General features: G+C 38.3%; 2 protein-coding genes across 3 annotated transcripts; one reads left to right on the top strand and one right to left on the bottom strand.

Annotated features, from left to right (window-relative positions):
* Window positions 1–553: 553 nt before the first annotated feature.
* On the top strand, window positions 554–5,712 carry LOC144558685 (glycerophosphodiester phosphodiesterase GDPDL3-like). Its single transcript, XM_078307530.1, has 10 exons — window positions 554–964; window positions 1,516–1,809; window positions 2,107–2,219; window positions 2,634–3,138; window positions 3,233–3,271; window positions 3,534–3,649; window positions 3,808–3,979; window positions 4,083–4,222; window positions 4,312–4,795; window positions 5,363–5,712. The coding sequence occupies exons 1-10, from the start codon at window positions 847–849 to the stop codon at window positions 5,644–5,646; spliced, it is 2,265 nt and encodes a 754-aa protein (XP_078163656.1). The 5' UTR covers window positions 554–846; the 3' UTR covers window positions 5,647–5,712.
* Window positions 5,713–6,079: 367 nt separating this feature from the next.
* Window positions 6,080–14,087, bottom strand: UPL5 (ubiquitin protein ligase 5). 2 transcript variants are annotated; one of them, XM_078307529.1, is made up of 4 exons: window positions 12,267–14,087; window positions 10,054–10,643; window positions 9,677–9,768; window positions 9,463–9,646 (listed from the first exon to the last, which is right to left on the bottom strand). In XM_078307529.1, exons 1-4 carry the CDS (start codon window positions 13,957–13,959, stop codon window positions 9,466–9,468), a joined length of 2,556 nt encoding a protein of 851 aa, XP_078163655.1. In that variant the 5' UTR covers window positions 13,960–14,087; the 3' UTR covers window positions 9,463–9,465. The 2 variants fall into 2 exon arrangements, with proteins under 2 accessions (XP_078163654.1, XP_078163655.1); XM_078307528.1 differs by lacking the exons at window positions 9,463–9,646; window positions 9,677–9,768 and adding an exon at window positions 6,080–6,633 and having other exon boundaries at window positions 12,267–14,085.
* Between the last annotated feature and the right edge of the window lie 501 nt (window positions 14,088–14,588).

Genomic DNA, 14,588 nt, shown 5'->3' with positions numbered 1-14,588 from the left:
GAGGTGAAAGAGGAAAATAGAGGTGGAAGGGGAAAATAGAGGTGGAAGAGAAAGAGAGAAAGATGAAAGAAATAAAGGTTGTTAGAAATAGTAATTATAATTATAGTTAAAATAAAAAGTTAATTGGGGGATGAAATGGGGAATGGATAGGTGGGGATATTATAATTACCCTAACTTTTTTGTTTTGCTCAAAATTTTACCTTTGAGCGGCTTTGCCCATATATTTTTGTTTTGAATTGGCTAAAAAAGTTTTTGGAGCCCACAAAAATCAAAGCAATGGCTTTGATCACAAAAAAAAGGATGTGTCCACATCCAATTTCTATCCACACTATAAAACTGCAGTCGTGCCACAAATAAAATTATGATCAAAACGTGTTTATTTAGTTTAAATTTTTTGAAAGATGATAAAAATAAAAGTATCGGACATTTTGCACCATCTTAATTTGATGCACAAAACGAGGGGTACTTGTCAAATTTAGTCATAATTTGGAGGACCTAGCTCCAACTTTTGAAATAGATTTTCAAAGACGAGAAACGAAAACACAGAAATGGTAAGAGATAAGTCAAGAAGAAAACACGGGTCAATGGTTTTAAGAACCCAGTAGCCAGTACGGGTATAAAAATATAAAATGAGTTAAACTCACAGGCAAAAGCCAGAACCAGTCAGTAATTCTCTCACCTCTCTCTCTCTCTCTCTCTCTCTCTCTCTCTCTCTCTCTCGTGCTGGGTTGCCTTGCCACTTTGCCATTGTTCCAGAAGTTGGCTAACTCTCTCCTAGAGAGAGAAAGGTGGAGACTTTACCTTTCACGTCTTCTCTCTCTTCCTCCGAAATTATCTCGCTCTGAAATGGGGAAGAGAAGAAACAGCCTAGCTTTGTGTGGGCTCGCGACTCTGTTCCTTGTTCAGATTTTGGTTTTGGCTGCTGGACAAAGTACCAATGCTTCTTCATGGAAAACTCTGAATGGTACTCTCTCTCTCGCTCTCAGTCTAGTTTTTAAAATCCCTGGCAACAGCTGACAAGTTTGGGTTGGTACTCTCTGTCTCTCCAACGGTAGCAGTTTCTAGTGGTTTTTATAGTTCGGTTTAATTTGGTTTTCGCCTTCCTCAAAGTTGTTCAGCTGCTTATTAAATGGTTCTTTCCAATTGGCTGGAAGCCCTAACTTCTTCTTTCTTTTTGCTAACTAGTTTCTTTTCTTTTTAATATGATTTTAATCTGAGAATAGTCGTTATTTGGGATAAGAAAAGAAGCTCGAACTTTGTCCAAAAGGACCAAAACACCAATGGACTAAGCTAATTACACTGATCAATGCTATATTTCTGGTTCTATTTTAAATGTTTAATTTTGGTAATAATTGTGGTCTTCTTCCAGTTAAAGTTTTTTTTTTTTTTTTTTTTTTTGAGAAAGCTGACAGAGGCTGTCAGTTACGAAGTCGAATATCCCTACTCAGTTTAAACAAAGTTCCTATTTCAAGAACTTGAATATCCCAACTCAAATCGTGGTATTCTTAATCTTAGGTAAGGCTCCAATAGTTATAGCAAGAGGTGGCTTTTCTGGAACCTTCCCAGATTCAAGTTATAGTGCCTACGCCTTTGTACTAGCTGCCAGCTCGGCGGACACAACTCTCTGGTGTGATGTACATTTGAGCAAGGATGGAGTCCCTATTTGTGTGCCGAGCATAACTTTGGATAATTGCACCAGCATAGCTTATGTTTATCCCAAGGGGAAGAAGAAGTATGATGTAAATGGAGTTAGCAAAACTGGCTGGTTTGCGGTTGACTTCAATAGTTCTGACCTCTTTCAAGTTGGTTGTAAGCAATATTTTTATCTTTTTGGTTATTTACTTTGAATTTTATCCCTTCAAATTTCAGATAGAGACTATAGTGTATACTTTTCCACTCAGTCTACTTCTAGTTGCTAGCATTCTCTCTTGCTTCATATTAATTTTGATATATCACTGCTCTTGATATGGTATACCTTTTCTTATTCAATGTGCCAAAGCCTTTTTTAATAGTGTACTTTGTATATCCATCTCAGTATACTTATTCATTGACATATTCCAAGGGAAAACCCTGAAATGTTTTTAAAATTTTGTATAATTTTATTAGTGACGCAAGCTATTTGGTCTCGTTCTGAGAAGTTTGACGGCGGCTATCCCATTCTCTCTGTCACTGACCTGAAAACGCAAGTCAAGCTATCTTCTCTGTGGCTAAATATGCAGGTATCCTTATATCAACCTTTGTTCAAGAAAAAAAATGAGTTTATGCAAGTCAATTAATTTAGTATTTGCAAGTGAAAAGAAAATGAATCTATTAATTGTGGCCTTTGCAAGTGCACAATAACTCATCACTAACTGGTGATAATTGTAAAGTATAATTACTGATGATTTTGCACAAAGATCACTGGTGGGATGGGCTGGAGAGTATGAATTTTGCTGAGATAAAAACAGTTCCAAAGGCAGAACATAAGCTTGTAGAACTTTTCTTGTCAATTTGGGTGTTCTGGTAAATACAAGAATTGCTGGTTTTCTAGCTGCAATATGAATAAAAAGCATATTCCTTTTGCAGCATTTGTTGAATTTACTCGCAAAAAAACAGAATTTTAACTCTCTCTCTCTCTCTCTCTCTCTCCACAGTATCCCAAATTCTATGAGCAGCACGGCCATAATCTGCGCAACTACACTATCTCTCTGTCCAAGCAAGTCGTAATTAACTACATCTCCTCTCCGGAAGAAGAATTCCTGAAGGGCATTCGCACTCGTGTCAGTCCAAAAACAAAATTAATTTTTCGGTTTCCCTCTGAAAAGGAAGCCCTAACGGACCCCTCTACGAACAAAACTTATGATTCTCTCAAAGATAACCTAACATACATCACGACTTTCGCATCTGGTATCTTGGTACCGAAAGGTTATATATGGCCTGTCTCAAGTGATAACTACTTGACAAACCACACCTCACTTGTGACTGATGCACATAAGGCCGGATTGGAGGTTTATGCAGCTGATTTTGCAAATGATAATTTGTTCAGTTATAATTATAGTTACGATCCTTTAGCTGAGTATTTGCAATTCACTGATAAAGGTGACTTTTCAGTAGACGGGGTTCTATCGGATTATCCAATAACTCCTGCTGCAGCCATTGGTACATCAAAGTTACCTTTGCTTAATTAGCTCTTTAGCTTCGTTTTTTTCTTTTCTTTTCTATTCTGTGCTGATTTGTCTGAATTCCTTTGTAGGTTGCTTTAAGGATTTGAATACCAGCAATGTGGATCATGGTAAATGCAGTTTGTATATATTTAATTAACAAACAAACAACATCAATTAATTCTATTTTGACTGTAGCAAAAAAAAAAAATCTGACCTTGTAGGTTCCACGATTTTTATTTTAAGGCAACACCAAAAAAGTTCCATAATTTAATCCTGGAGCTGTAGACACACCTCAAATCTAATGCTGTGCCACACAATCCAAAAGCATGCCTTTTGAGTATGATATATTAGGAACTGAAAATTGGTCTCTATTTCTTTTCTATTGCACAGGAAAACCCTTGATAATATCACACAATGGAGCAAGCGGGGACTATCCAGACTGTACTGACCTGGGGTACCGAAAAGCTGTGGATGACGGTGCTGATGTCATTGACTGCACAGTTCAGGTTGTTATAAGATAAATGCAAATAATTACTGGAACAATACAAACTTTTTACTTTCACACTGCTTAATCTCAGTCATTTATAAAGCTTTTTTTTGGTGTCTTCTTCCATCGCCGAACATAATTATTGACAGTAAAAAAAAATATACTTTTGCAACATAGGTGACTAAGGATGGAGTTTTAATATGCATGAGCTCAGTCGATCTGATTCATAGCACCAATGCTGCACAGTCTCAGTTTAGCTCCCGCATTTCTACAATTCCAGCTCTTCAAAATTCCGCTGGCATCTTCACTTTCAACCTCACATGGAATGAGATTTCCCAGAGCTTGAAACGTGATCCTTGTTTTCCAATTTTTTTGTCATTATTGTAAATATTATTTCTCCTTATGTTTCTTCAATTATTTTAATTTGTTTATCTTTTTAATTTTATTTACAGCGATGATATCGTCACCAGTTAGCGATTTTTATATCTATCGGAATCCAAGAAACAAAAACGCAGGAAAGTTTCTTAAGCTTTCTGATTTTTTGGATTTTGCCAAAGGCAAAGATTTAGAAGGAGTTCTACTCATTTTGGAGGTGATATCTCTACACTAACAGGAAATTAAGTCTTTAATAACTAGTCTGAAAGTATCAGAATCTTAACCTTCTACCATTTTGTGAATCAGGATGTGGCATTTATACAGGAGAAAGTAGGGTTTGACATGATAAGTCTTGTCACAACCACATTGACTGACGCTGGTTATGGCAACCAGACTTCGCTGCAAGTACACGTCCTCTCCCCTGATAGTGCTGTTCTGGCCAAACTTCGCCAAGATTCCAAGTACAAGCTCATATACAAGATCCTTAAAAACATACGTGATGCCTCAACAGCCTCTGTAGCTGACATAAAACGCTTTGCTGATGCAGTTGCAATAGACAAATATTCTGTTTATCCTATAGATGATAATTTCATAACCAACATGACAAACGTCATGAACCGCTTTCAGTCAGCTGGGTTGAAGGTGTATGGCTATGGTTTTATGAACGAGTTTGTGTCAATAGCGTGGGACTTTTTTGCTGATGCAACTGTTGAGCTGAATACATATTTCCAAGGAGCTATGATTGATGGGTTCATAACTGACTATCCTGCCACGGCCAGGCGATATAAGAGTATGCTTAAACTTTTCTGCCATTTACATTGTATTTAATGTTGTCCTTTGGTACTTGTGCCCATAACATCTTCCCGGGATTCAAACATGCCTATATGCCCCGTACAGTGTGCTCCATAGAGGGTTTGAGGTGGAGACTGGATTGGAGTAACCACCTTGGCCAAATCATTAAATCTTGCTCCAGCCTCTAATTATTTGAAGCGAGAGGGGTGTAGGCAAGAAGAGAAAAGGTTCCTACAACCTTGCCAGTTGCCACCATACGGTCCCCTCTCCTTTTTGGAGCACAGCCTTAAATTCAATTGAAGTATTAATGTTTTCTGGATTGGAAGTCAGGTATCTATAAAGTAGGTTATAATAGGAAAAAAACTGATTCTGCCCTGAACTTGCACCAAGTTATAGTTTTTGGAAGGATTAAGAGATATTCATAGATTGATTTGGTTAAGAATTTTCTACATGGCATACAAGCAAATAACAATTTTGGGAGGATAGATATAGTTTCAATTTGTTCTTTTCATATAGTATATGGACTAATCTTAATTAATATGTTGTTTCTCATTCTTTATTACAGGAAGTCAGTGTTTCAGTGCCAGGAACAATAGCCCAGTCTATTTTGAACCTGTTCAGGTCGGAGGTCTTATGCAACTAATTGTCCAACCTGCTATGCCTCCAGCCCTGGCCCCACTGCCTGTTTTAAATCCCTCTGATGTGCTTGAGGCGCCGTTGACTTCAGTTTCATCAGAAACTCCTTTAAATCCACCAGGACCATCAACTAAGCCTTCACATGCATCACAAACTGTCACCCCAATATTTGTAGTGGTTTTCCTGCTTCCGGTCATTGTCCTTTTGGTTTAAGAGTTCTATTGTAGATCCAGCAGATTACTCCTGCCAATTCCATCTAGTAATGGAGCTATCTATTTTGTATTTCTTCGGCATCTTTTATGTTACACTTTCTGACGATTTTTGTGTGGGATGACTTGGTTGGAGGTGCATTGTATACTATTCACTTTGCACAATAATGAAATTAATGTGTATACTGTATAGGAATACGTGTGTTTTTGAGTTTGGTTGAAATTTGTACGCTCTGATTTTGGAATAAAAGATGAACCGGTGTTCCATTAATGCCAAAAACTTCACAAATTGCTTTGAGTGCAAACAATTGCAAAGAATTGGGGCAACCCACAAACAACCATATAACGATAGAAAACAAGTTGAAATAGTGCACACACTATGGAAAGAAAAAAAGATGATAAACAATAACATAGAACGAAGACCCACTTTTTTTCACTTCTCATGTCAATCACCACCAGTCAACAGTCAACAGTCAACTAAAAAGAAAGGCACTGGACCATTCCCAATTTCTAAATTAGGTTCCCCCCTCCACCCACAACACCTGCCAAAATACCCTATACATAACACTATAAGATATATAAACAAATTGCAAAAAAAAAAAAAAAAAAAACTTCAAAAACTACAGAATTATAGTTATAACAATAGTTAACCGACCTACTATATAATTATTTAAAATATATACAAGACCCTAAAATGAAAAGGTATGGGGCAACTGGTAGAGTTGTTCTACCAGGTACCAAAGGTGCAACTGACATGGTCCTGGGTGATCATGGAGAGACGAGATCGCATAGTGGAGAGTGAGGAGTAAGCTGGGAGGCAGAGGCGGTAGAAGCAGGTGTGGGAGGAGGGCAGGCGGTTCTGAGATTCAGAAGACTTGTATATGTACAATTTTGATCCCAGACCTCCAAATCCCTCTGCCGGCAGGAACTTCACCGACGTCCAGAAAAACAGCAGCATCCTCTGTTCCTCTGGGAGCATCTGCTCAACCACCTGTCACACCACAATTATTAGACCAATAAAAAGTTTTTTTGTGCTTGCACATCTTGGGTATGGTAGTGAGAACCATAGTTTTTTAACAGTATTCAACTGTTCTTTCCATTGGTGGGTCTGAATTGAGCCCTTAACTGAGGTATGGTTAAGCAGCACCAATAACTGAGGTATGTGTTTTTATGAAGGCATTAGGCTGCTTGTTATAGAATTTAAGTAAAACAGGTCCAAGTTCTGTTTTCTTATTTGGCACTTCCAACTTATTGGGCTCAACCTTTCGTCTTTTGGGGTTTGTTTTCATTTCTTCATCATTTTCCCAAATTGTCTTTATTCAACATACTTTAAGGATTTTGAAGTTTGGCTAAAAACAAAAACAATAAAAGTTTTGCAGTCAAGAGTTATATATTTGAAGTTCAAAAGTTTTCTTTGGTTCAAGTCTTGTAAACTCTAGCAGCACAAAATTCACTGCACTAATCAACAAGCTATTAAAACAAACAAGGAAACATAAAAATAATGTCAGTGGTAACTATAAATACTTGTAATAATATGTATAAAAATATTCCGTGTAGTTATCACAATTAAAATGGTTAAGATAGATAACTGTAGGGCTAGCAAAAAAATTCGTAGTTTGTGATTCGATTCGGGTTTGATTCGAGTTTAATTCGATTCGAAATGGGTTCGAATTGAAATGAACCAAACCAGGTTCGGTTCGAAATTAATTCAAACCAAACTCAAACCTAATCTGGTTCGATCGAAATGGGTTCGCAAACTTTTATGGTTCGAATCTCATAATAACATTTGCCGTTCATTTACCTGATAAAATTAAAACCTGAGATAGATAGTCATAATTTAACCTAACCGACACTCCCTCGCTCTCAAATCTCAATAATCTAGTTCTCTCTCCGCCTCTCTCTAACTCACTCTCCCTCTTGCTCTAAAAACTAGCCGACGCCCTCGGCGACTGGCTGTCTCTCTGGCCGTCACTCCTCTCTCCGGCCTAGACGGTTATCTCTCCTCTCTCTTCGACCGTCTCTCCTCCACCTTCTCTATCTTTTGGATTCTCACTTCATTAGATGGTCCGATCAAAGGTTTGATCGAGTGAGCACTCGAGATACGATTACTTGTTTTACTACATATTTCAATTCTTGTACTTAATCCTCTTTTTACGATTATTTGTTGTGATGTATTTTTTCATGAACAATTTTTCAACTTAAAAACACTCATTTCATACCGGTAAAAGGAAGCCATATGAATTTTGTCCCGCAAGAAAAAATTAATGTATAAACTATATTAGACTATAAGAGCTGCTACAGCATTGCATAGCACAGAGGCATCTGTGCTATGGCAGCCCTATTACTTACTGTTAGTTAGGATGGCAATTATGTAATTAGCAGTCAAGGCAATAACAACAATTAGTTGGAAGTAGTTAGTGGCATGCATGTAATTAGCTAAGTGATTAGAGATTAGACTGTTGCCTTTATATCGAGATGTAACTCATCAGTTGTAAGGTTACACTATTGAGAATGAAATAAAAAGATTTGCATTGAGAATGAAATAAAAAGATTTACATCTCTATATAAAGAGAGAACAAATCTTTTTATTTCATTCTCAATAGTGTAACCTTACAACTGATGAGTTACATCTCTATATAAAGGCAACAGTCTAATCTCTAATCACTTAGCTAATTACATGCATGCCACTAACTACTTCCAACTAATTGATGTTATTGCCTTGACTGCTAATTACATAATTGCCATCCTAACTAACAGTAAGTAATAGGGCTGCCATAGCACAGATGCCTCTGTGCTATGCAATGCTGTAGCAGCTCTTATAGTCTAATAAACTATCGGTATAACTAGGGCTGCTAAAAAATAATTTAGTTCGTGATTCGATTCGGGTTCGATTCGAAAAATGTGTAGTTCGCAATTAATTCGATTAGGAATGGGTTTGATTCGAAACGAATCAAACTAGGTGCGGTTCGAATCTTATTCAAACCAAACTCAAACCTAGGATAAGTTCGATTCGGTTCAATTCGTTGTCACCCCTAGATAACTGTATTCATAAACAGTTGTAATCAGAAGTACAAAAAAGATGTGGCACTGGACCACAGTTGGGTGCCATAAAAAAAGTTATTACAATGGCTATTAGTAACTAGTTCAATTAGTATAATGAAAAAATCACAAATATAAAAATTGTCCTTCTAGATATTAATAACTAGTTTAATTAAGTATAAATAAGACCATTAAAAACTATAAACAGTTTCAAACCAGCCACTGCGTTGGACTAGGATTTTTAGCAATTCAAAAAGGTTTGTTACAGTCGATAACAATAGCTAGTTAGATGCATGTAAATAATACCTTTGACAACTATAAATAGCTCCAATCAGCATATTGGGAGTTAGTTATGTTAATGAATCCTTAGAATAGTCAGTATAAATAGGTTCAGTAGTAATAATAAAAGTTGAGCTTTAAGTATAAATAGTGGTGGCACACTAAAAGGAAGGTGTGAGAGTGCTTCACGCCTTCGAGGTAGTGTAACTAGAGTTGACCGGTCAAACACACTTGGGATTTTTCTGGGGATGGAATACTGAGACAATAATTTGATTTCCATTTCTGGTTCACAACTAATTGCAAAACTATGCCTGCATTTGCAATAGCATGCAACCAGTGTCTTGTGGGGACGCATGCAGTGACTTTGCATGATCGCTGACTCTCTGCTGCCTCAGAGAAATATGGCTGCATGCGATCACATATATAGTGGCTGCATAGATCAGAATATCAGATATCCAAATTGAGTTAAAAGGATTTGTAAGCCACTATCCTGCATTTTTTTTTTCTACAGCAGGATAAAACAGGCGAACAACCCAATCACACTCATGGCATGGCAGCATAAGTCGGTGTTGTCAGCCAGAAGGAAGAATGTGAACAACATCCAGAGTTGGTGTTGGTGGAACTCATTGAACAAAATTATCCTGAGGCGTTTCCAGACTCCAATTATATTCTTAATAAAGTAAAAGCTTCTACAATATTTTAAGCCATATTCCTACCAGGATGCATTAAAGTACTGCATTGCAGCACATACATACATGTGCATAATTTTCTTCTGTTTATCACTGGTTCTTGATAAGCAAAGATGTGCCTGGTTCAAAATGATTCTCATCACTATGATCCCTGATAGCATGCAGCCAATACCACAGCTCATTTACAATTTTGTTGGCTTGCAGCTTCATTGGATTCTGTATGTTTGGGTACACTTTTATTCGCAAGAAATACAAAGAATCTCTATAGATAGCACGTAAAAGAACCCACTTCTACGCTCTCGAGTTATTTCCTTATGATTAATACAATACAAGCATGGTAAAAGAAAACATATCTACTAAAAAAAAATATTGTACGCTAATAAGTAGGATAAAATAGAACTAACCTTCCAAAACCATCCGATCTGACGATCCTTGAGCTTGTACCCATTGTACTCCGTATGCGCCTTCCAATCCTTCACATCCACCGCTCCCTCGCTTCCCCCAATCATCCTGTCGAAATCCTCCAAATCCAGGCTTGAAAAGAAAAACTTTTGCTCCTTTGCATTTGTCAGTATATCTCCAAAACCCTGTGCAAAGTGTGCTACCTGTTTTGAGGTTGAGTTAACAAACCTATCCTGTATCAATAAGTTAATGTACACGTCTCGGTTCTTGCTATTTACTGAAAGGTCCTTCCCTCCAGGGCACAGCTCAATAACTTTATGTGACCCCAATTCGTCAACCTCACGAATGAAGGTCAACCCTAGCGCATCAGAGTCGAGAATGTCAGGGTCCATCTCAAGTATCTTTTTGCAACTGGCATATAATAATGGGTCAGCATCTTTTATGTCTTCTAGTGTTATGGTTCGACCAGAGAGCTGGGAGTAGAAAATGCGATCGAAGACTACTCCCACTTGGACCCGGTGCATGAGAGCAAGTGCTATGATGCGGCCTGAGAAGACGAAGTATTTGAGGTGCAATGGATCCACACATGATGCTGGAAATGAAATGTTAGCAATCAGAAACTATAATTACCAAAAACAGTGGGCTAATGGAAGTATTCTTAAGTAGTACCATATACCAGGCTTGCAATAACTTCATTTCTCTTTTTGTACAGAATGTTTTTTCAGTGTTTTCTTGTTCCTGTTTCTTTGAAACTGTAAAAGAATTGCATGTTTAAACCTAATACAAAGTACCTACAATGATGACCCAAAACTTTGACACAGGTGTGAATTAGTCGATTACAGGACATGACAGAAGTTTCAGGAAAACTTTTGATTATCTGTTGTCTTTCTTAAAGCCAATGATTAACCAAGGGCACTGTTATAAACTAGATGATAAACCATGTAGTAACCCTTCTAGTCCCATTTCATGATTCACTATTTTTTTATAATGATATGCCTTGCATGCATCTAAAACTATTGAAGGATAATTGGTCTTTGCCTTGTCGCCAATAAATCACATGTTATTGGGATATTTAGCATTGCATAGCTTGTTGACATAGGTACCACACAAGTAACCAACACAGATCAACAAAGGTACCTCTTTTACAAGCTCATTTTTAAATTTAGATGCAAGAGAGAAAATTGAAGTTTTTCGTTTTGTGCATGTCACCGATTGGCCAGTGCAACAGCTCCAAATCTTGATTTTTTAAAATTCAAATGCCAATCTGAGGTGCTTAATTCAATATAGAAACCAAATTTTACAATTTTTAGGATCATTTTACTATTCTTTTAATATGAAAAAGAGAAAAAAAATCTTATTGGACAGTCTGAGGTGCTTAATTCAATATAGAAACCAAATTTTACAATTTTTAGGATCATTTTACTATTCTTTTAATATGAAAAAGAAAAAGAAATCTTACTGGACTAAATGGTTTTCTCCCTATCAAAAAGATATATGGTGCGTTTGGATGAATCAAGGAATAGCTCGGAATAGCAGCTATTCCTAGGTTCGGAAGAACCGCTAACCCAACATTTCATAGGAATAGCGGAATAGCAGCTAATCCAAGCTATTCCTTTGTTGAGAATAGCATTTTTTTTCACCCAAATGTGCTGTGTTGAGAATAGCTCACCAGGAAGAGCAGCTATTCCTGTGTCACCCAAACGTACCAGTAAAATAAATCTTAAATATGTACAATTTGGCTTCTTGCAATATTTCAATATCTAGATGGATGTACGGCTAGGATGGGCTGTTTGAATATCAAAAATCGATATTTGGAGCAGTAGCATGCACTATTGGTGCTATGCATAGCACCATAGACTTATTCCTTTTATTGTATACGGCATACCTTGTTGCGACAATTAAAGAAGTCTATGTTACAAACAAGTATTGGACACATTACCACTAGCATGAAACCAGTGAAATGATTCATAGAAACCTCGTGATCAGTAACCAGCATACATGTTAGCACTGTCACAATTTGAAGCACCATTTGGTTGGCGGCTTTTGACGCATCTTTTCGCAATAGACATTTGGATTAGTAAGTAATAAAATCAATGAAAATTGAGTTATCGAAACCAGGGTTCAATCTCTTTTTTTGTTGGGTGAAGCAAAAGTAATAACAGAAAAGATACTCTCATATCGAGCTAGGTAAAGACCACAACTTAACATGACTTACCCGGATTGGGGAAGAACCGTCTCTTATCATTGGCGCATGGCAAGAACAACACATTCTGTGGGCTAAAAATTGCACGGCACACTAAACAAAACCACTCTCTCAGTACACCAGGCCCCGTAGCCTCCTCATTTTTGAACTCCATAAACAACCCCCCATGCAGAGAGCTAGCATCGGCCTGTGTGATGTACTCAAATGACTCGGCCAATAGCTGGCTCCGATCGATCAACATCTCATGCAACTCATGGTAGTCATCCCTCCCTTCTGGAAACATCATCAACGCCAAATTACGCCTTGACTCAAAATCCAAAATATCCCGGTGTTTCAGTAACCAACAGAAGCTCTCCTGCCGCTTGGCATGCCTTACCAGAGCATTTAGTGGGACCCTGTGCGCAGTGAGAACTGAGAGAAGGGTCGTCTCTGCATCCTCGTATATGTCAGAGAAATGATTGAGTTCAGTTAGTACAAGAAGGATGCAAGATGGTCCCAGTAAATGGGTATCACTCTCTCCTACAACACTCTTCCCATATGTCAGGTCAGTGTTTAGCTTCTTCAAGCACCAACTGACCTTCTCTAATAATTCCTTGTAGGTAGAATAGAGAGCATGAATCCAACCATCCAACTGTCTATGAGTATTATTACTGCTACTTGAGCTACTGCTACTAGTACTACATGCGTTCAGGTTGGAGTAATACAGTACAAGAGGCATCGGACCCACTCCACCCATCCAGTCCTGAATCTGCATCCGTAATGCACGCATGAACTTGGAGAACTCCGTTAAATCCTTGGAAGAAATGAGCATGGACTCTGAGGAGAGACCTGCTATTACTATTTCAGCCATTTCTTTTGCAAAGGGAAGCAACTGAGGTATAGCACTTGATGGCTGACGAAAAAGTCCTACTGTTCTGCACTCCTGAAAATCTAACAGGGTTGCAACTGTGCCCCTGCACGACTGGTACAGAAGGTCCCTTCTTCCAGCTGTAGAGCTTAACAACCGACAGAACTCTAGTAGAATAGGTAAGCATTTAACCTGGGAGTCTTTTTGCTGATTGGGATCATGGGTAAAAAGCCGGATGGATCGATCAGCAACTACACGAACAGGAGCGCTGGTATGTGAGAGGTAGAACTTTACCAACGCAACAGGTGCGCCTGAGAGGAGAAAAACATCGAGATGATCTGATAGTTCCTTCTCGGGTATCTGCATCCGACAGAGGGATAAGAACTCCTTCACGAGAGAATCCAACAAATACGGGTCGCGCGGGTGGCAAATATCATTGGCGAGCTGCCACGCACGGGGACAACGGGTTGATCGGAGCCGGGCAGTGAGATGAAGAAGCGAATCGGGTTGGACCTTACAGGAGGCAAGGGTTTCTTCACCTTGAAGCTGTCGACCTTGATAGATCAAACGGTAATCAGAAGGCGGAGACTGTCTACAGAAGCGCTCGATGACGGAGTTGACGTCGTCCGAGGGGTGCGCATGTACGACTAGGGTTTTGGATGAGGTACGCACGAAAAAATGGAGAGGAGGCATCACTAAAGGGGAAGAAGGGTAAACATTACTGGAGGGGTTGGAGACCAGACAGGTACGAGAGATAGACGAGGTAGAGGTGGGGCTAGCGGTGGTATCGTCGAGCTTCCGCTTGGAGGGGAGGTGGCGGCGAGAACGCGCAAGGGCTGCCGAGAGAGAGGCGGACATGAGTTGGAATAGCAACGACGAATAACGAGATGTTACAACATCGAAGATCCAATTCCGATTGAGAGATTGATTTGGGGGTTTTGCTCGGAGAAAATAGAGGAAATTTTTTTTTGAGGAGGTAAGCAAGCAAGAGACCGGGTCTAAATAGTAAATGAGCGCCGCGGGTGCGAATCGAGTGAGAATCACTTTTAGATTTTATGTTGCTTGACTTGGTAATAATATCTGTTGCAACTCTAAGACATTCATTAGAATATAACCGTGGCCTCGCAGTAGGGGTGTCAATGGTACCTTTTTAGCCGTTTACCCGATCCGTATCGTATTTGATAAGACGTGTATGGATAAGATTTTTTTTTCGTTAGCTTATTGGGTATGGGTATGAGTAAGAATTTTTTTTCGTTAAATAAATGAGTAAGAGTATGAGTAATGACTATTTCGTACCCGTTACCCTATAGGATAATTATAAAATTCAAATATATATTCAATTCAATTTTCAACTCACTTAAATGTATATTTAATTCAATTTCTAATCCAATTAAATGTATATTTGTGTTTTTAAATTTTTATTCTTTATAAAAAATAATTTAGTTGAAATTAATTGCACATTTATTTTATTTTTTTATTAGAAATGC

Source organism: Carex rostrata, chromosome 8 (genome assembly GCF_964058835.1).
Source record: "Carex rostrata chromosome 8, lpCarRost1.2, whole genome shotgun sequence".
Classification (NCBI taxonomy): domain Eukaryota; kingdom Viridiplantae; phylum Streptophyta; class Magnoliopsida; order Poales; family Cyperaceae; genus Carex; species Carex rostrata.
The sequence above is the reverse complement of the archived record's forward strand: the minus strand, read 5'-3'. Positions and strand labels throughout refer to the sequence as shown.